The sequence below is a fragment of the Natator depressus genome, chromosome 2 (genome assembly GCF_965152275.1).
Source record: "Natator depressus isolate rNatDep1 chromosome 2, rNatDep2.hap1, whole genome shotgun sequence".
NCBI lineage: Eukaryota > Metazoa > Chordata > Testudines > Cheloniidae > Natator > Natator depressus.
This window is the reverse complement of record NC_134235.1, coordinates 177,578,904-177,600,199: the sequence shown is the minus strand read 5'-3', so window position 1 is coordinate 177,600,199 and position 21,296 is coordinate 177,578,904. Positions and strand designations below refer to the sequence as shown.

The following is a 21,296-nucleotide window of genomic DNA, read 5'->3' as shown; positions in this document are numbered from 1 at the left end:
AATAATAACTAAAACCTATTTAGATCAGTGGATGTTTCGCTTTTCTCATGGCTGTAGAATGCCAAATGTAGGGATTCTTCCAGCAGACACCCTTTCCTCAAAGCTGGAGATTGACTCTGATTGTCTGTATTGCATTCAGATACTTAGAGCACATTTCACCTGACGAGTAGTCTTTTCCTGTCTGCTAATGAATAGGCTGACCTGTTGCAGAACCAACATTTATCCCTTGTTGGGATTTATGAAGACTCAACTAATTCAAGTTCCAATTCCATAGTAGCAGGCAAAAACTAGAAAATAATTAAAAATGTTAGTTCAATACATTAATTTCCTCAGTATCTGTTTTTCCTGGGTTGAGTTTTTTCTTAAATCCCATCAGCTCCTCTTATTGTCATTCCCTTACTGCTTCAGGGGCTCATGTTGTAGTAACCTGTGCTCCTAGCAGAAATGGACTCAACCTAGGTCCCGCAGGAGCCTGTGTACAATGCTCCTTGCATCATCCAGGGGGATTGCTGGTGAGTGGCATAAGGCATTTTTCCTTCCCTCCTCCTATGTGGTCAGAGCACTGCCTCAGTAATGTTCTCAACTTCTGTCTGCCTGGAATGAAGAAACCCAGCTGAAGTCCTGAACTCTGATCCCCTTTGTGGCAGTGCACTGTGCTGCCATTAAACCACCAAGCTAGTCTTGTTTAGTATTCTTTCTGAATGCTCATGGACATGTTTCCTGGTTTGGGTTGGGGAAGTAACCTAAGATTTGTTTTTTACTAGGCATAGTTTGTTTTAAGAACTCAGTGCTAAAAAAAACCCCTTTTCCCATGCCAGAGCAGGTGACTGCCTTCTCTTCCAGTCTGTGTGTGGGAAAGTAAGGCCATAGTTACTTTTGCATTGGTTCATGGACTGTAGGTTTGCCTTTTCCTGTGTAAATTAAGGCTTGTGATGCTTAAGGGAAGCACTCTTTAAGCCCTTAGATTCAGTATTAGCTGTGAAGAAAATGAACTATTACTGTGTGAAAATGGCAACTGCTCTTTTACCTTGAATATACCATTCTTTTGTCTTGCTTGTAGTGAGCTTTTGACTGACACTTTTGATTAGCATTCCTTAAAGAGTTGTGGAGTTATCTGATCTGTTGCTCGCCAAAAAGCTATAACTTTATGAAGCTTATTCTGATTTATAATTTATCCCATTTGATGCTGCAGGTTTTCTTACGAATTGTCACATGGTGCTCAGTCCTTGTGATTACATAATGTATTTATTTTTATGAAAATGCTTTGGTGCCAGGGGGAAGGCTGAGAGCACAGGAAATCATTCACATACAAGAAGAACTCCAGATCCAAAATAGCTTTAATTACAGGTTTGTTTCAAAGAGCTACCACCTGTCCCTTATATTGGATTTTCATTAAAATTAAATTGTTTTTTTATAAAAAAAAAACAAAAAAAAAAACCTGTGACACAAATATATTCGTTTCATGCTAGAATAACAAAAACTACAAAACAGTAGTAGCTGGACTAATACTTAAAGTAACACTTGCTGGCTGAGGGACATTCCTCTTGAGGCTGGTGAAACTATGTAGAGTACACTAAGTGATTCCATCTGATGTGTAGAGAACACTATGGGTTACATTTTCACTTTATAAATATGTCACTGGCAAAGCCAACTGGCTGCAGTAAGCTTTTTGAAATGGACATTTCTGGCTGAGCTTTTGGAAGACTGCTTTTTTTTTTAAGTGAAACATAAAAAACCCATTCACTGGTTACGCATTAAAAACAAATGGCCAAAGGAAACAAAATGAACTATAAAAAGTTGGAATATGAAGAATATCTAATTTTGTATGAACTTTTCATTTTGTTTTACTTGTAGTAGTTTTCATAATTGGAGTTTGTCATATAACAGACTATTGTAAATTTGCATTTTAACTAAACTTGAAGTGAATAATATAGACGATGCAAGGAGGACAAACAAAAAGCTTAGTTGCTTTAGAACTTGAGGCTGCATCACTGAAGTCAATGGGAGTTTTGCCACTGACTCGTTGCTGGATCAAACCCTATATGGATTAAATATCTTTTACTGCTTCTTTAACAAAAAACGGGTTACCTGCTATTCTACGTGCATTGAAGATCCCTGAAGACTCTAAGCACCTTGTCGTAAATATTATGTGGCTTTCAACCTGTTATATTACTGTACTAACAAGACATGTTTCAACAATGGTGTTTGTGTGAAGGGGTTCATGTGTGAACTGTGAGGATAAATATAATATCCCCCAATCACTGTTATACGTATCTATCTATTACAAGAGTGTTCTGTAAATCTTATTTCCACTCTTAGTGATTTATTATTTTTATGATTTAACAGATTATGGTAAACATACATTTTAGATCTCATCATTTGTGTGAGATCAAAACTTATTGCTACTTCTGACTTGCCCTAACAATGTGGACGAACAACTGTGCAGACACCTATTTTTAATCTATTAAAGTAACTGAATAAGCGACTGTACAGTATTACTGCTGCCTGTAGTGTGTCTGTGTGTGGTTTTTAAAGTGTTGTCACAGAAACAGAAATAATTAAAAACAAAACTTAAGGTGTTCGTTAGTTAAACGATGTAGCAAAAAATCTCTTTAGCTGCTTGTGGAAAAAGCCCCCCCATTATTCACAACCAAGAAATATTGCTCTTTCACAACTGTGACGGCATAGCGAGAAATAGAAATAAATGCCTTCCTTTAAAATGGTAGGAGAGTATGAAGTACAAAAGTTAGAATGTGTACTATAGAGAAAACACTTCTGCTGTAGTAAGGGGATGGACCATATTATCTAATGTCTTTTCTATCTCTGATTTCTGTGATCTTCAGGGCAACTTTTATAGTATTTTAAACAATAGAATTATAGTACGTCAACAGACTGATTTAATTTGTATTGTAATCTAATAAACTTAAAAAAAATATTTACCTAGGCGTGTGTGTGTATTTATAAATTTTGTACCAGTGTCCTCCACCTTCCTGCATATCTTGTGTGGTTTTATATAGTTATCTGCTATTTTTTAAAAAAAATCTTGTGTTATCATTCAAATACAAGAAAAGATAACAAAACTATTAATATGGTGTAAACACATATTTCTCTGGATTCTGATCACTTGAAACCAGGTTTATTTTTGCAGTTACCATACCTCATTGGAATGTTTTGGTGCATACGTGTCTGATGCCTAAGACAGTAGCTCAGACACCTGTATAACAGTCTCCTTAAGAAGTAGGCCAAATTCTGTCCTATGTTACACCTGTGCAGCCCTGCTGATTTCAGTGAAGCTTCATGGGGATAACTGAGGGCAGCATTTAATGCAAAGTATAAATATTGAGCCAGAGTTAGCTGACAAGGTGGACAGAAATAAGATGCTCTACCTACTCATGTTTTTTTCTCTTTGTGCATACTGATTTTTAGAAAGTTAAAACTGAGCAGTGTGGTTATGCCAACTGAGTTTGGACTAACTTCTGTTTCTTTCCCCCTCCATATTGTGGAAGGTCTCAGGGACAGTGATGGTAAGAGAACACCCAGGGAGCACAGTGATGTTGTCAAGGGGCAGCCGGGGGAAAAGGGAGAGAAGGCAAGAGGATGAACCTCTATGGAGACAGCCCTTGATTCCAGTGAACCCCTGAGATCCTTGAGCTTAGGGGCTGAAACCTATGCCGCATTTGTGGGAAGCTGGGGATGCAAATTCTTCTTTTTCTCCCCACAGATGGAAGAATAGAAAGGACATTCAGAGATTGAAACTCATGGAGTTTCTACTCCCCTGACCAGGAATAAGCCAAGATAGGAGCACAGAGCACCGAATAAAAAAAAAAATAGGATTGTCCTAGATTATCCTATAGTGTTTCCTGAAAAATGCTTTTGTAATAAGCCAGTAAGACAGAGGAGAAATATTAAATAAGTGCTTGAAAAGTTTCTGCCCTCTCACTGGGGGAGATAGTACAAGAGATCATAGTGAGTGGTTCTTACTGTGACATTGTGCTATCCGGCTTCTAGAGCTTTGGGAGAGATACTGTGTGAGCATGCAGTCTTTTTTTCTCCAACTTTGTGTACTTTGATTTCTTTTATTATTGCAAATATATGTAAATAGTTTTTTTTTTTTTTTTTAATTTGAAACACCTACCCACCAAACCCTTGGAATTAATTGTATTTCAGCCAAGTTGATTGTCCTCTCTTTATTTAATTCTAAAATAAAGAATAAGTATTTTCTGTTCTTGGATGCCTATAGGATGTTCTCTGAGAAAAGTTCAAAAAGAAAGGAGAGGAAATAAATGTTCATACTGCAGTTGATGCCTATGCAGGCAGGCAGTTGGAAGGACCTGATCAAACTAAGAGTCACAAGCTGATTGTCTCTGAGATTTCTGTGTCGGGGAGCCTGTATACATGTAGCTCCTACTTTTCTCATGGAAATGGCAACCTCTGAGATGCTGGGGATCTTAGCATGATCTTAGCATTACATGCACCATCACCTCAACAATCCCACTTACATTAACGCAACTGAATTCCTAATTGCAGCACATATGGGCTCTGCTTAAAAGTTCACATTATTCCTTTTTCCCCTGTAGGGTGCAATTGGTGGAGAAGTCTTTTGTGGCTAGAGATCAACGCCTGAGGGCACTGGGGCTGGTGTAGAAGCACCTGGCCTCCAGTAGAGACTTCAACCCCAAACTTCTTCCATGGAAGGGCAAATCCTGTCCTTGGTAATGGTAGAATTCTTAGGAAACTCCATGATGGGAGTGTCTGAGCTAGCATTGATACAAGTTTCTTTAGGGGTTATTATAGTTAAGGATCAAGGATGTAAAATGAACCTGGAATTTGATTGGTCACCAAGGTAGAAAGTTGAGGAGGAGTTCAATATGCTTTTGTCTGGCCACTTTATATGGCTTGTGGAATAGTGAGTGCAGATGTATTTGTAATTTTTGAGTAGCCTTCTGTATCTTTTAGGGAGAGCACACATTGCAGTAATCTAATCTTGAGATGACAAATGCTTGAATAACAATAGTCAGGTCAGCATCTAAAACTGAAGGGCTTGCTTTCCAACTAGCTAAATATGAAAAAAACACTGCTGCTCTCTAATAGTTCTTGAGTAGATTTTAGTCCAGTTGGACTTGGAGGTTGTGTATCACCTTGACAGTGTACAGATGCCTTTTATTGAAGGTGTTATAACAGTTCGTGTGAGTTCCTCAAAATTCTTCTCCTTGCCAATTGACATCATCTCAGTTTTACCTGAACTGTTGCCAAACCAAGTTTTGTTTTTTTTAAGAAGATTTTTCATTTTTTTTAGACTAGGGCTATCAAACGATTAATCACAATTTTTTTAATTTAATCAGTTTTAATTGCACTGTTAATAATGGAATACCAATTTAAATTTTATTAATATTTTTGGATGTTTTCTACATTTTCATATATATTGTTTTTAATTACAACACAGAATACGAAGTATACAGTGCTCGCTTTATATTTGATTACAAATATTTGCACTGTAAAAACATTAAAGAAATAGTATTTTCAGTTTACCTCATAGAAGTACTGTAGTGCAATCTTTTTATCATGAAAGTGCAACTTACAAATGTAGAATTTATTTTTTTTAACATAACTGCACTCAAAAACAAAACAATGTAAAACTTTAAAGCCTACAACACCACTGAGTCGTCCTCCTTGTTCAGCCAATTCCTAAGACAAACAATGTTTCCATTTATAGGAGATAATGCTGCCTGCTTCTTACTTACAATGTCACCTGAAAGTGAGAACAGGCGTTTGCATAGCACTGTTTTAGCCGGCGTTGCAAGATATTTATGTGTCAGATATGCTAAACCATACACATAATGAGAAGAAAGTTCTGGTTTCAAAGAGCTTTCAGTCTAAGTTTTCACTAATCAAGAGGGGAATGACTAGTGAAGTTCTCATGGTTTGACAGATTTTCCCTAGTTGTTTTAGAATCTCTTCTTGAGAGACCTGTCCAAATTCTGAGACTATGGCAGAATAGAAGCCTGGCTTATTGGCATTAACACTTTTTGATCTTCTCATCTCATTTTTCATTTGGTGCAGGTCATTGGTAAATCATGGTGATCTATAAGAGATGGTGTATGTGTAAGGGGGCAACTAGGGAGCAATGTATTCTTAGCTGTGGACAGGAGATGGCTTAATAGCCTACCAGTACATCAATATCATGGTCCACTGGTTAGCCATTTGTTTCAGGGCATTCCAGAATGCCCTATTTGTCTCCAAAGATGGACCACTGCAGTTTGCCCATTTCCAAGGCTAGGTAGAACAGGACCAGGATATAGGCATATTGCTACTTACCTGAATAACAAGGATGTTGTGTATCTTAAATCATTAAAGTTTGTAGAACATTTTGAGGTCCATGGATGGAAGGTGCTACCCTAGTGCAAAGTACTTTATTTACCATGATGGTTGATTGGTTTATTAAACCGACAAAAGCTAGAACAAAGAACATCGTCTGCCATACTGTCTTTAGCTTAAATTGTGCCATTTTCTCTTTTTTTTTCTTTGAAGCAGCATTAGTTAAGAATAGTGTCAGTGTTAAAATGAAAAAAAAAAATTGAAAATTAAGTGAGACCCTTAATATTAAACAGGTTTTAATTGAATTCAAGCACCTTGGTTATGATTTTTTTGTTCAAATATTGCATGTTACTTTATTAATATATAATTTTTCATTTTGAATCCTATGTTATTGAAATCATCTGCTCTGATCTTGGCTAATGCTTCAGAGCTTCTTGACCTTTAAACAATGAACCAAATGCTTCTCAACTGATCAGTTCGGTTGACTTAACCCTTTGAATACCACATACCTCAGAATATGAGTGACAAATTATTATGAATAAATCATAAAATGAAGTGTTTGATCTTTTGAGCCATATAAATAGTATTTTAAGAGGTTAAGTAACTGGAAAGGCTTTTTAATAAAGCCACTTCATACACAATTTCAAAAGAAACTTGTTGGCTGTCCACATACGGGGGTGTGTGTGTGTGTGTGCATATATAATGTGTACAATATAAAATATGTTTCTAATTTTATAAACAATAAAATCTAGATTTGAACAGAAGCCATAGACCCTGCTTTATAATTTAAAAAACATGTGTTTCAGTGTAAGAAAACCTGAGGAAATTCATAACTCAAAAACAATTGTACTTTTTGGAAAATGCTATCAGGCTTTTACATGTTAAACACATATCGTAATTCTATTAAAATTATTGAATTTACTAGTAGGAAGCATTTGTTCATTGACTTCAAACTGTTAACAGAATTAAAGAAGTCACATTTCCTAAAAAGGTGTGTGACTCTTATCTACTAAAGTAACAGGAAAGATTAATGTAGTACGACTGTTTGGAAACATGAAACAAACTTTAATATACTATAGATTAAACCTGATGGGACCAAATCATCAACTTGAAGTTGTCAGTGAACCTTGCAGCCAATGGCTTAAATGGTATGATATATTGTGTCTTTATCGCTTGCAGTTGTAAAGAAAGGCATTAGTTTGGCTTACTTCAGTAGCTGGCAGAATGTTAGTCTGAGAGCTTTTGAACATTGCTCTAATGATTTCCATGTTACAGATGCTTTTGTACAAAATATAGGTGACCTGTACAGATCCTAGCATGATTTAACTTGAGAAGATTGGTTTTCATTGTTAGCTTAGCTAAATTTCCTTTAGAAGCCATCATAGACCTCTTGATTAATGGACTATTTTGCTCTGTTTCATGTTTAATAAGGGAAATGGGATTTTTCTAAGGTTGAAGAAAATTATTCTCTATATGTTGATTTATGATTTTGTTAAACCAGAGTGTTGTTGCTGCCTTATTAAAACAGTTGGTATAAGACAAATATGTTTTGCATCAGCAGTCAGGAAATCATCCCCCCAAAATATGTTGTGTTAAATATAAGACAGATCTTAGGTTTATGGTTTTAAGAAAAGAGACAATGAGGAGTCCGTTGGCACCTTAAAGTCTTTAAGGTGCCACCGGACTCCTCGTTATTTTTGTGGATACAGACTAACATGGCTACCCCTCTGATAAGACAGAACTTCCGCTTGAATAAAATATATATTTTTTTATTTAGAAATCTATATTTAGGGTAAATAGGCCATTGCAATAGTTCAGATTTGGTTGAAATCCTATCACGATCCCCCCCCTAAAATTACATTAATTTAAAAAAAAAAATTGTGCCCATCTATCTAGTAGCACCAGTGTGCTTCCCTATGAAGTACTGCAGTTTGGTTCCCTTGTTTCTTAGGAAGTTGAGAAGCACTGAGCTCAACCTCTGGGAAAAGAACAAGACCGTATTTCATTCCTGATTGTCCTCCCCATCAAATGTGTGCAGCAGTGTTAATGGGAATTGAATCAATTATGTACAGATCTTCTTGGTGGGAAGGATGAAGGGACCATTTTGAGAGTAGTATAGAATGGGCAATCACAAAAGGGGGGGAAAAAAGGGATCCAGTGTAGCTATTTACCTTCTGCTCCCCTTACCCGCCTCTGACGACTTGCCCTCAGATTCAGAGTTTTTACCCTAATGATCCAAGTCTTGGCGGAGAGAATACTGATTCTCTTTTTTTAGTCAGGAGGTCAAAGATCAAGTAATAATGTATTAGTAATTTAGGTGAACTATTAACCCATTAACTACTTAGCATGCTCTGCTTCTTTTTAAATAACCATTGATATGCCTCTAATAATTTCTCTGAAGAATCAGAATACAAGGAGATAATTTTTCCATATGTATTTTACCTCCAGTGTTGCCATATATTGAACTGTTGCCTCTGTGAGCTTATATAACAGTACTTGTCTAAGTGGGAAAAAGACATGATTTTTTTGTTGTTGCCTATATCTGAGGCCCTATATTAGAGGAGTAGGGTCTGAGGGGAGGACATCAAGGAGGAAGTAATTTTTTTCTCTTTAAATCAAGATCCTGTTTTAATCCTGTATGCATAGGCTATAATCCCACAGACACTTGCAGATGTGAATAACTTTGCATGTGAGTAGTCTTGTTGAAATAAATGACAATATTTACTTACATGTTTGCAGGATAGGGGCTTGATCCAGTACCTACTTCCATTGTGTGACAGGGTCGGGCCAGATGGCTATTGGAGAGTAATAGAAGGCAGAGATATTATCCCCAGGTTAAGTAGGTCCCTTTTCCCTGGGTAAGGTAACAGGGAAGGTTCCAGAACAATCAGGAACCTTCTGGAGACTATTAAGACAGGCTGATTAGAACACCTGAAGCCAATCAAGAAGCTGTTAGAATCAATTAAGGCAGGCTAATTGGGGCACCTGGGTTTAAAAAGGATCTCACTTTAGTTTGTGGTGCGCGTGTGAGGAGCTGTGAGCAAGAGGCACTAAGAGCTGAGAGTGAGAACGCGGACTGTTGGAGGACTGAGGAGTACAAGCATTATCAGACACTAGGAGGAAGGTCCTATGGTGAAAATAAAGAAGGTGTTGGGAGGAGGCCCTGGGGAAGTAGCCCAGGGAGTTGTAGCTGTCGCACAGCTGTTCCAGGAGGCACTCTAGACAGCTGCATTCCACAGGGCCCTGGGCTGGAACCTGGAGTAGAGGGCGGGCCCAGGTTCCCCCAAACCTCCCAACTCCTGGTCAGACCTGAACTGTGGGTTCAGAAAAACGGCCAAGCTGAGGGCTGCCGCGAAGCTCCAAGGCAAGCAAATCCTCCAAGAAGTGCAAGACCCACCAAGGTAGAGGAGGAACTTTGTCACAATTGGCTTTAATATTTTCATAGATTTCAGTGTGTGTTTGAGTGGACCCTTTTTTTGTGGATTTCTTTGTATGAATGGGTGCTAAAAACTACGTGCACATTTGAATTAATGTTCTCTTTTATGTAATGCTAAATCCACAACCTGATTCTGATCTCAGTTGACTTCAAAGTTATTGCTCTGAATTTATATCTATGTAATTGAAATCGACAAGTGACCAGTAGGATCTTGCTGCTATTGTAGCTGAATTCTTGATTTCAGTATTAACAAGTATTTTTAACGCCTCACTACAGACTTAATATTTTTTAATCCTCGTTTAAAAATATAAAATAAAGGTAGGATAAAAGCAATGGGAAAATGTAATCGCTATAATACTAACATTGTTTTCATGATGATTTCTATTTTAGACCATTTAAAATACCTGGAATGACATGATAGATTTAACAATTTGATCTTAGGGTCTATTTTATTTTATTTTATTTTATTTAAATTTTATTTTAATAATTGTGTTCCCTCAGTTAAATTAGAATATTAACTTAATCAAATCAGAAAACTCATTTTTTTGCTATCTTTTGGTTTCTCTTAATGTATTGTTGTTTACGTAAGAAAGGAAACAGTTAACTAGTTTTAGTTTTAGCAAATAATGTTTTTACAATTTTTGGAGGGTTTAGTTTTCTTTGTTCTAGAGGATTATTTATACGTTAAAAAAAATCTGTTTAAGTAATAGGTTTGAGAGCCAAACTGGCAAAATCAATGAAATGCAAAGTACAGATGTCCTTCAAGTCACATCAGTTTACTTGTGGGTTAAATTATTTTATGGAAAGAACAGGTGGGGAATAGGATGAGCAGTGGTTCTGGGAGTTGTCAGGAATTTCCTTCCCCCACTCCCTGGCAAGAGTTTGGGATGGGATGTAGGGCACCAAAGCAGGGAGTAACTTCTTCCAGGCATTATCTGAAAATGGAGGGGGATTCTCCCACTTCATGGGGTACCATATGCCAAATAGCTTTCCAGGGTGGTGAGAGCAGCACTCCTTGAGGTAGAGCCAGGTGGGAACCACCCATTCTCCATTTGCAGAGTGATTTTCACAGCTTGGACCCCTGTGAAGACATTGGATGTGGCTTTTTCTCTATATGCATTATGGATATTTTCTTCTCTCTGCCAAGATTCACTGTTTGCTCTTCCTTCCTTCGCTATCTGTTTGCTACCAGCATTGTTCTCATTGCCACTTTTCCTTTCCATATCCAGTTTCCTTTCTCTATTACGTAGTCTCTTACTCTGTTAAGTGTAAAGGAACCTTAAAGTCGGAGTAAATTACATTTATTCCTACTTTAAAGCCCCTTGATGCTGCCAATATAATAAATTAGTATTCATATACATTTAGTGTAAATGAGAATTCAGGCCTGTATATTTTCATAAAAATCTAATATGTGATTAACGGTGCTTTGTTTCCTTTTCTTTTAGGTCGAGATTTGATATGCATACAGTCCATGGATGGCATGCTTATGTTGTTTGAACAGGAAAGCTATGCTTTTGGCCGATTTCTACCTGGTTTTCTTCTGCCTGGTCCGTTAACTTACAGCTCTCGAACGGATTGCTTCATTACAGTCTCTTCCTGTCAGCAAGTTGAGAGCTACAAGTATGTATAAATATTAAATAAGTAATTGTGGTTTCTTTTAGGACTGCCATCATATAACATGAATATACTGAAGATAAAAAATTATCACCACCTATGAAAATATAAATAACTATAATATTTTATTTGCTTTTACTCATGTTGTACCACATATCTGTTTTTTAAAAGAGGAAAGAACAGATGCCTTTCTTGGTGCTGTCACCTGAAGCTCAGACTTGAATTGTTGTTATTGTCCGGGTATGCCAGAAGGACGACAGGAGACACCGGATGTGCTTAATTAGGCCGCAACTTTATTACTAAGTGTCTGGGAGTACCTGCCAGATAAAACTGTACAGTGCAGGTAATTCCATAATTATTTACATATATCTGGGGGGGCTGCTGGCAGCCCTCCCCCTTACCCATCCTGATCCCCAGCTAAGACATTGCTGGGACCTTGCTACCTTCTTCCCCTCCCCCCTTGAATGAGAATCAAAGGGTATATAAAGGAGGTGGAGCTGACTCCCTGCCATACCAGTCATAGGAGCCCCAATTCCCCAATGGGAATGAGGATATGGAGGTAGACATTACCATATTTGAGGTAGAAGCGAAACTCAAACAGCTTAATGTGACTAAATCGGGGGGCCCAGATAATCTTCATCCAAGAATATTAAAGGAATTGGCACATGAAATTGCAAGCCCATTAGCAAGAGTTTTTAATGAATCTGTAAACTCAAGGGTTGTACCGTATGATTGGAGAATTGCTAACATAGTTCCTATTTTTAAGAAAGGGAAAAAAAGTGATCCAGGTAATTATAGGCCTGTTAGTTTGACATCTGTAGTATGCAAGGTCTTGGAAAAAATTTTGAAGGAGAAGGTAGTTAAGGACATTGAAGTCAGTGGTAAATGGGACAAAATACAACATGGTTTTATAAAAGGTAGATCGTGCCAAACCAACCTGATCTCCTTCTTTGAGAAAGTAACAGATTTTTTAGACAAAGGAAACGCAGTGGATTTAATTTACCTAGATTTTAGTAAGGCATTTGATACCGTGCCACATGGGGGATTATTAGTTAAATTGGATAAGATGGGGATCAATAGGAAAATTGAAAAGTGGATATGGAATTGATTAAAGGGGAGACTACAACGGGTCCTACTCAAAGGGGAACTGTCAGGTTGGAGGGAGGTTACCAGTGGAGTTCCTCAAGGATTGGTTTTGGGACCAATCTTATTTAATCTTTTTATTGACCTTTTTATTGACCTTGGCACAAAAAGTGGGAGTGTGCTAATAAAGTTTGCGGATGATACAAAGCTGGGAGGTATTGCCAATTTAGAGAAGGACAGGGATATCCTACAGGAGGATCTGGATGACCTTGTAAACTGGAGTAATAATAATAGGATGAAATTTAATAGTGAGCAGTGTAAGGTCATGCATTTAGGGATTAATAACAAGAATTTTAGTTATAAGCTGGGGACTCATCAATCAGAAGTAACGGAGGAGGAAAAGGACCTTGGAGTATTGGTTGATCATAGGATGACTATGAGCCGCCAATGTGATATGGCCGTAAAAAAAGCTAATGCGGTCTTGGGATGCATCAGGAGAGGTATTTCCAGTAGGGATAAGGAGGTTTTAGTACCGTTATACAAGGCACTGGTGAGACCTCACCTGGAATACTGTGTGCAGTTCTGGTCTCCCATGTTTAAGAAGGATGAATTCAAACTGGAACAGGTACAGAGAAGGGCTAGTAGGATGATCCAAGGAATGGAAAACTTGTCTTATGAAAGGAGACTCAAGGAGCTTGGCTTGTTTAGCCTAACTAAAAGAAGGTTGAGGGGAGATATGATTGCCCTCTATAAATATATCAGAGGGATAAATACCGGAGAGGGAGAGGAATTATTTAAGCTCAGTACCAATGTGGACACAAGAACAAATGGATATAAACTGGCCACCAGGAAATTTAGACTAGAAATTAGACAAAAGTTTCTAACCATCAGAGGAGTGAAGTTTTGGAATAGCCTTCCGCGAGAAGCAGTGGGGGCAAAAGATCTATCTGGCTTTAAGATTAAACTCGATAAGTTTATGGAGGAGATGGTATGATGGGATAACATAGTTTTGGTAATTAAATATTTATGGTAAATAGGCCCAATGGCCTGTGATGGGATATTAGATGGGGTGGGATCCGAGTTACCCAGGAAAGAATTTTCTGTAGTATCTGGCTGATGAATCTTGCCCATATGCTCAGGGTTTAGCTGATCGCCATATTTGGGGTCAGGAAGGAATTTTCCTCCAGGGCAGATTGGAAGAGGCCCTGGAGGTTTTTCGCCTTCCTCTGTAGCATGGGGCACGGGTCACTTGCTGGAGGAGTCTCTGCTCCTTGAAGTCTTTAAACTACTATTTGAGGACTTCAATAGCACAGATATAGGTGTGAGGTTTTTTGCAGGAGTGGTGGGTAAAATTCTGTGGCCTGTGTTGTGCAGGAGGTCAGACTAGATGATCATAATGGTCCCTTCTGACCTAAATATCTATGAATCTATGAATTCCTTCACCCCTCCTACTGTTTCCACTCCTTAAAAGAATACCTCCTTAAAATGGATTGGGAAAGGGTTTAATCTGATCACTATCAATTCCCTGCAGAGTACCTGCCCTGGATATCTGCCCCAAGTTTACATAATGATTTGCAGCATCATAGCCTAACTCCCCTTTTGTTCTTTTCTCCCTCAAGCCTCCTACCCACTGTGGGGGAAGGTGAAAAAACCTACCTTGTGTTGGCCAATCTGGTGGTAAGGGAAAAATTCCTTCCAGGCTCCCTGAGAAAGGAGCAACTAATGTCATGCCCACAGTGGATAATAATACTTTCATGGATGAGAGGGTGGGTGCTGCTTAACCTGACCAGGTGAAAAGAGGGCTTTCACTGCTCAGATGTGGGCATAAATATTCCCCCTCTCTTCTGGTCACCTGCAGGGGGATGGGTCAGTGTCCCCATGCTGACCTGGAATGGGGCTACCTCCATGTTGGAGGTAACTCACTGGCTCTCTAGGTGCCTTTAAAGGGGCAACTCACCTTGTCTGCCAAACCTGACAAAGGTCCCCACCGCTTAATGTGTGGTGAGGTCATTCAGCTTTGGGCACTCATGCATTAATCTGGTGAGGTCTGAATATGTCCTAGATTGGAATAGTGTACATTTTGTCATAATGTAGTGAGGTATAGATCATTGCTTTTAAGTATGGAGAGTGACTGATGGGGAATGGCATCATCTTTGGAGTGAGGTGCTTTCTCAGTGAGAACTGAAGTGGCAGTAAAAGGGAGATGAAATTGATGGGTGAAGAAAGAAAGTGAAAGATTGATGTGGGAAAGAGAGAAAATATGTTGTTGCTGTTTCATTGGGTATCATTGATATGCTTGGTGCTGTACAAAATACAGAGGAAGCACCGTCCCTCCCTCAGGGAATTAACAGTTAAACAGAATGGTTTAAGGATGTTACACACCAGATTATTAGAACAATGTTAGATCTGAGTGCAGCATGATGGCTTTTTTTAGTGTTGGGTCGTGTACAGAGGATGATAGCTGTTTGTATTAGGATCGCTGATTGTATTATTGGTGGTCTTAAGGAGGCAGTTGAGTGAAAAGAGGGTCACTCATTGGTGGAAGGAAGAAGGGAGCTAGAAGCTCAAGGGCCGTTATGTACAGAAGGCTTAAAGAGAAGAGAGCCTTTACAAAGGTAAAGGTTAAGGAGGAGTTTTGTGTAGAAAAGGAAATGAGGAAGAAACAAGAGCAGTGATTTTGTGAATAACCTTAAATGGGAGAATCAGAAGAGATGTAATAATTTCACAGCCCTAACTGATGTTAGTATTTTGCATTCAAGTTTCCAAGCAACACATCACTGGGCTAAATAAAAGGGGTTTTCTTATGGATGTGTTGGCCTCATGGTTCTATTTAAGAATGAAGTAGGCATCTATGAATCGCTTTAGAAAGCAACAAGAAACTATTGTGTGAATCTCAAGGGTCCTAGTACTTCAGCTCTTGGTATTTAGTTTTGAGTAGTAACAATTTAGCACAGCTTCATTTTTCCCCTATAAGTGACAGCATACCTTTGTGAATCATTATTGTAGACAGCTACCAAAGAATCTATTATTCAAAAGCCCTTCAAAATTTGAAAGTGATCAGAGCCAGGCAGAAGTCAATTTAAGCAGTATATCATCGAGCCATGTTGCTTGTGCAAGCTCACAATAAAAGTCTGCTCAGTGGAGATGACTGATTAGCAACACAGCTAGTGGTAATAAATTTTAAAATATATATGTTATGAAAGATTGAGGAAAAGAGTTATACAAATGGTTCAAGTCTGCCAAAAAGTTAAGCAATGCTATGAAGCTGTGCCATTCAACTTTCCAAACATGCTGCTGCTAAGTAAACATGTTAGTACTGTAGCATTACCCCAACAATACAGACCTGTGATTGCCAAGTGCCTGCCTCCACCCTGATTTCTGTACAAATGAACACACTGTACACACATCTTTCTGTTAAAATCCTCTATCCTCTACTTTAGCCTTTTAACAGGAGTTAATTCTTATCTGTTAAAATATTAACAGGTTGCCTGCATCCCAAGTCCTTGGGTTTAACTATGCAGTTGTTGTAGGTGCCAATTTGCCTACGTCTTGTTGCCATACCAACAAGTTTCCCTCTTGACTTTTCCCTATGGAGGGAATTATACATGCTGCTGCTTTAATTATATTCTGGTAGGACCCATAAACCCCATGCAGGATAGAAGACCCATGCTGTATAAACACGGATGAAGACCGAGTCCCTTCACTGGGAAGCTCACAAACTAAGTTATGTAAGATCCAACAGTAGGTTGGGCATATGGATATAACATACAGATAAATGTGTGTGATCATGACTGGCGCAGTATGATTAACTTCGTTTTGCTCCTGTTTGCATATTAGTGGGAGTGCCTCTAACTCGTGCCCTATATTGAGGCCTGTCCCTACCAAGATGATGTGGACATATTCCTAGACTCATGTTTCTGAGACCAAGCTTGGATTTGGAGTACTGGGCTAATAGAATTACCCTTTAGGAAAGATAAAAGAACAAAATTATATCTTTATTTATACAAAGCTGACCAATCCTGCTCAATAAGTTTAACACTATCTACCTGGTGGTGTGAATGGTAGCATTCAGAGTGCCTTCTGCCTGCAGGCTGTATATCAGGTATGCTCAAGGCACTCATGACTACAACAGTTCTAAATGAAATTGTGCCATATTTTTGCAGGCCATATCCCACCAGAGGTGACAATATCCTTTTTATTACCATCGTAAAGTGCTAGAGAATCACCAGTCTCCCAGCCTTTCACATGAATAGATAGGCAACAAAGCAGGTACTTTCCAGTGCCAGTGCTTTGATAGACCACACTGTTTTCACATACGTATGTACCCCTGTCCTCTGGTCAGTTTTTTAGAAGGGGAGGTGTGAAGTATGCTCCTTTTTGCCCCAAAGTCCTCTGAGATCATCAATTGATGCGGTAATGGCGATGTAGCATCCTAATAAATGCCTAGTCAAGCTCAGGAGAAGCACATCTCTGTAACATCAAAAATAAGTTACTATGAAGGGATCCTTAAACAATAGATGCTTCTATCCATTTAACAAATATTTGCTAAGGCCTTGAGATAACACCTGCAGAGAAGGTATGCAAATAGATCAGTGCAGATCCTCTGTGAGTTTTGCTCAGCTCCCATCTTGCCATCATTCTACACCCCAGAACTCTGTTTTATGGGTTGGGGATTGCAGCCAGTATTAAATAAATAAATATTTTATACTGAAGTAGTACCTAGAGGCTTACGTCAATAACAGTTCAATACTGAGAAGTGTTAAAATTGGTGCTGGACTGCTGGCCTTTCTCTTTCAGAGAGGGATGCATAATCTGGCAATTGAGTGCTAACAGATGTGATGCTGGCAGCCCGAGTACCAGCTGTGGCCAAGGGCTAGACATTAGCTGAGAACTGACAAACTCACAGCTGGAAGCCAGGCCAATTCACTTGTGTATAGATCAAAGTGATCATTCAGTGCATAAGAATGTATTTGCAGTGTAATTGTAGTTGTCAGTCCCAGGATATTAGAGAGACAAAGTGGGTGAGCTCTGGGTGGCTCGAAATCTTCTCTCTCTCACCAACAGACATTGGTCCAATTAAAGATATTGCTGCAGACTTTGACTTGCCATGTGCTAGCCCAGGGGCCGGCAGCCTTTCAGAAGTGGTGTGCCGAGTCTTCGTTTATTCACGCTAATTTAAGGCTTCGCGTGCCAGTAATACATTTTAATGTTCTTTAGAAGGTCTCTTTCTATAAGTCTATAATATAGAACTAAACTATTGTTGTATGTAAAGTAAATAAGGTTTTAAAAATGTTTAAGAAGCTTCATTTAAAATTAAATTAAAATGCAGAACCCCCCGGCCTGGTGGCCAGGACCCAGGCAGCATGCGTGCCACTGAAAATCAGCTTGCGTGCCGCAGGTTACCTATCCCTGTGCTATACCATAATGCTGCACTGGCCACCAGGGATCCCAGGAACATATGCTAAAAAATCCTGTGTGATGAAACCTGCTTGCTCTTCTTTCGGGGAATGCAATCTCCCTAGTTTTGTGTGGGACTGACCCTTAATTAAAAGCACCTGCTACACCTGATAAGTCCTCCTATACTTTGCAGTGCAGAAGCAGCGGCCTGCGGAAGCACTGGTTGCATTGAAGGGAGCTGTGTTCTTTATAAGCCCTTGTTACCTGATTGAGGCAGTCTCTCAAGTTCTCCCCTAAAGGCAGCTAAAGCTTCATCTACTTGACCGCTGTGATTTCTTCCCCCAGAATTGCAGGACCTGCATTGGCTGCTATGACTTCTGGTGTTTGGTATACTGAAACACTCAGCTAGGGGGTTGGGAGTACTGGTACTAGTAAATTTATGGAAGTGCTCTTGCCTTGCATCTCTTTCACTCTCCACCCCTGTAAAGGGATAATTAAATGGATCTGGAGAGCCACAGTATTCACCCTATCTGACTGGTGATCTCTTCCCTGTTTTTGTGAGCCAGTCTGACTGCAGTTGTCACTGCTGATCTGTTGCCATGTCCTACATTCTTTTGCTGCTTGTTACTGAGAGTAGTCAAGAACTGCTTCTAGAGCAGCTCAGTGACCTGGTGCCATTGCTCAGATGTCAGACGTGCGTGCTGCCGGGTTGACCTAGTGGCCGGATGGGAGCCAGGATTGACCTGGTGGCTGAGTGGGGACTTAGAGAAATTTCCGACCCTTTCCTGGGGGTCGACCTGGTGCCTGCTAGAGTCTTCAGGGTCCCACCTCAGCAAAATTGACCTGGAAGGCATAAGAAAGTTCCTGTCCGCAGTAGAGGAAGCAAGTTGCCTGACCAGAGGTCCAATGTTTCTTCTACTACTGAAGTAGCTGTCCTGCCCATCTCCTGTCTGCCTCATGGGCTTCCGCTGGGAATACTGAATATTTCAGCAAGTTGGAACGGAAATATTCCCTGCCATCCCAATGATTTTTAATTCCCCTTCCTACTACCCTATGCAGTGCTGGTCAATCATAGCAAGCTGCAGATTATGAATCTGCTAGTTATGTAGTCTCTACCTACATGTCACTAGTTCAAGTCGCATATAAAGCAAAATGTGCTTCCTGCAAAGGAATTTGGGCCTGATTACATCAGTGATATAGTTTAAGGGTACTGTGATTAGTTTAGCAATTTTCTTTTGGCAAGAATTAATCTGCATGAAGCATACAGATTTCTATGAAACTCCTACCCAACATTCCAATCTGACAAGTTCATCTGCTTTCAAGACCAAAAATGCACATTTTCCTTCATCATAAGGGCTTATAGCCAAAATGCATCATCTTTGTGAGGGGGAGGAGGAATGAAGATTTTAGAGATAATCATAACCCAAAGGATTTAGAGGAATATAGCCATTTTTTTCTGTTTTGCATTTTATGCCTCAAGAGTACAATTTATCTAATGGTAACACAACCTGGTTTGAGCTTTACTGCCATAATAAATATTTACTGCTCTTGCACCAGAATTTCTATTATCTCTCAGACAACATAGTCAGTTAATGGAGCCCTTTATGCTTTCTACTAGTGGGAATATTTTGTATTGACTCCTGGATACTAAATAGGCTGTAAAGTTTGTGCAGTTGCATTGACCGGGGGAAGGTATAATGGTATAAAGATGTGAAATAAGTAGAAAATTGGCATGAGTCAGTTCTTTCCAAGATGGATAATTGATAGCAGTAGAATTTACTGTTTTTGTGAATTTTCCAGATGAGACCTTTTAAAAACTGACATCTTGGTTTCTTTGGCTAAACTTTCCCTCTGTCTGCCTGGCTGTCACCATTCACTTCAATGGTGGCTTTTATCACAGTTTCAGGATTAACTGTGCCTTTGATCCCTCCCTCCTACCCCTTGTCTTCCTGGAGGGCACCCTCTTATGGCTTTAGGCTTCCTACCCATCACCTCTCTTGGGGTGGAGACCCAGTTGTCTCTCGTTTCAGATTGGGGCTTGCTTGCAGTACCTCTGCATCTCCTTTGTGATTTTTTTTTTCCAGCAGGTCTAACTGGGGTCCAGCACATGTGGTTGTTAATGCTTTCTCCTGGGATACAACAGAGCACACTGGTTACCAATCAGCTTTCCCAAAACAAACTGCATTTATTCTTAGAGCAAAAGCGTTACAGAGAAAACCTATAAAAACAATAAGTTCCTATATACATGCAAAAAGCTTACCAGAGGTCATCCATCAATCTTATGGTATCCTGGTAGGTCAAAGTCTTTCCAACCCTTCTGCAAGGGCTGGGGCTCTTGGACAGAATGCCTTGTCCATTTGCTGCAGAAAGAAAACTCTGAGTCCATTTATACACAGCCTTTTTATGCCAAAAACCCTTTCTTTGTCTATTGGTCTCTGGAAAATCCAGTTTGAACCAGTCTACACAAACCTTCATAGGGGGTCGTACCTCTCTGAAGGTGTTTACAATGTGAGCAATTCATCTTAATCATCATCCATCGTTTTCATTTCTGTCCTGTGGAGTAGAACAGAATCATACATGCTATCACTGGCCTGCAGTGATACATAAACTTAATACAATATGTTCCCCCAAAGATACTGCATGTTGTTGCAATATCTGTCACAGGTTTGTTTTAGTAGTGCTGTATAGTTTGTGAAGTACTTTGAGATCCTTCAGGATTTTGATACATGTAATGTGCCACAATACTTTGAGAGAAAGACATAATGTAATATAATTATTGAAGTATTATGGTACATTGCAAAGTAGGATTTACTAATAATCTATATAAACTAAGGGGAGGATACTGGAAGGGAGTTACACATAAGTTATACCTCAAAGCTGAATGCACAGTTGGGCCCTGAAAGGTGAGGGAGAAATAGGACCCAGCTGTAGCAAAGCACAAGAAATTTCATTTTTAATGTTTTACTTTAAAGAAATGATGTGTCTTTTTGATTTTGGCAAACTGAATATGCCGCCATCCAGACTGGTATTTTCTAACATGGCAACATGGAACAATTTGTCCTGCTCTGAATTTCTCTGCTATCCTGAGATTTGTACAGTACAGTGCCTTCACCTCAGCAAGCAAGGGTTATTAAATTGATTCTTATTTTCAAGCTCTGAAAGTAACCTCTTTCTCCATGTTTAAGTTATTTTACATGTGATGTGACATGAAAGAATGCTAAATAGCTTGATAGGTTTGTTTTGCCCTCTGTGGGTTCTGTGGTTTTAAGATTTTAGTGTCACAAGGAACTGTCATTCAGTTAGTCATTTCATAGATATCAATGCACTTTTGTGATTTGTGTGAGACTGGTCTGAAAAATGGAGATCACCCCCATGTTATATTGTAAAATAATACTGTATTTGGTCCAGTGTTTCTGCTTCAGTACTTTGAACAATGAAGTCAGGTTCCTAA

At 39.2% G+C, this 21,296-nt stretch overlaps 1 protein-coding gene across 8 annotated transcripts in view; it reads left to right on the top strand.

Moving 5' to 3' along the window:
* BBS9 (Bardet-Biedl syndrome 9) overlaps positions 1-21,296 on the top strand; it is a 432,945-nt gene that overhangs the window by 26,078 nt on the left and 385,571 nt on the right. For all 8 annotated transcript variants that reach the window (XR_012638234.1, XR_012638233.1, XM_074945360.1 and 5 more), the window contains one exon: positions 11,197-11,371. Coding sequence is in view for 6 of the 8 variants with exons in the window: in XM_074945360.1 (XP_074801461.1) it covers positions 11,197-11,371 (175 nt within the window). In the remaining 2 variants the exon portion in view is untranslated. The remainder of the gene's footprint in view (positions 1-11,196; positions 11,372-21,296) is intronic.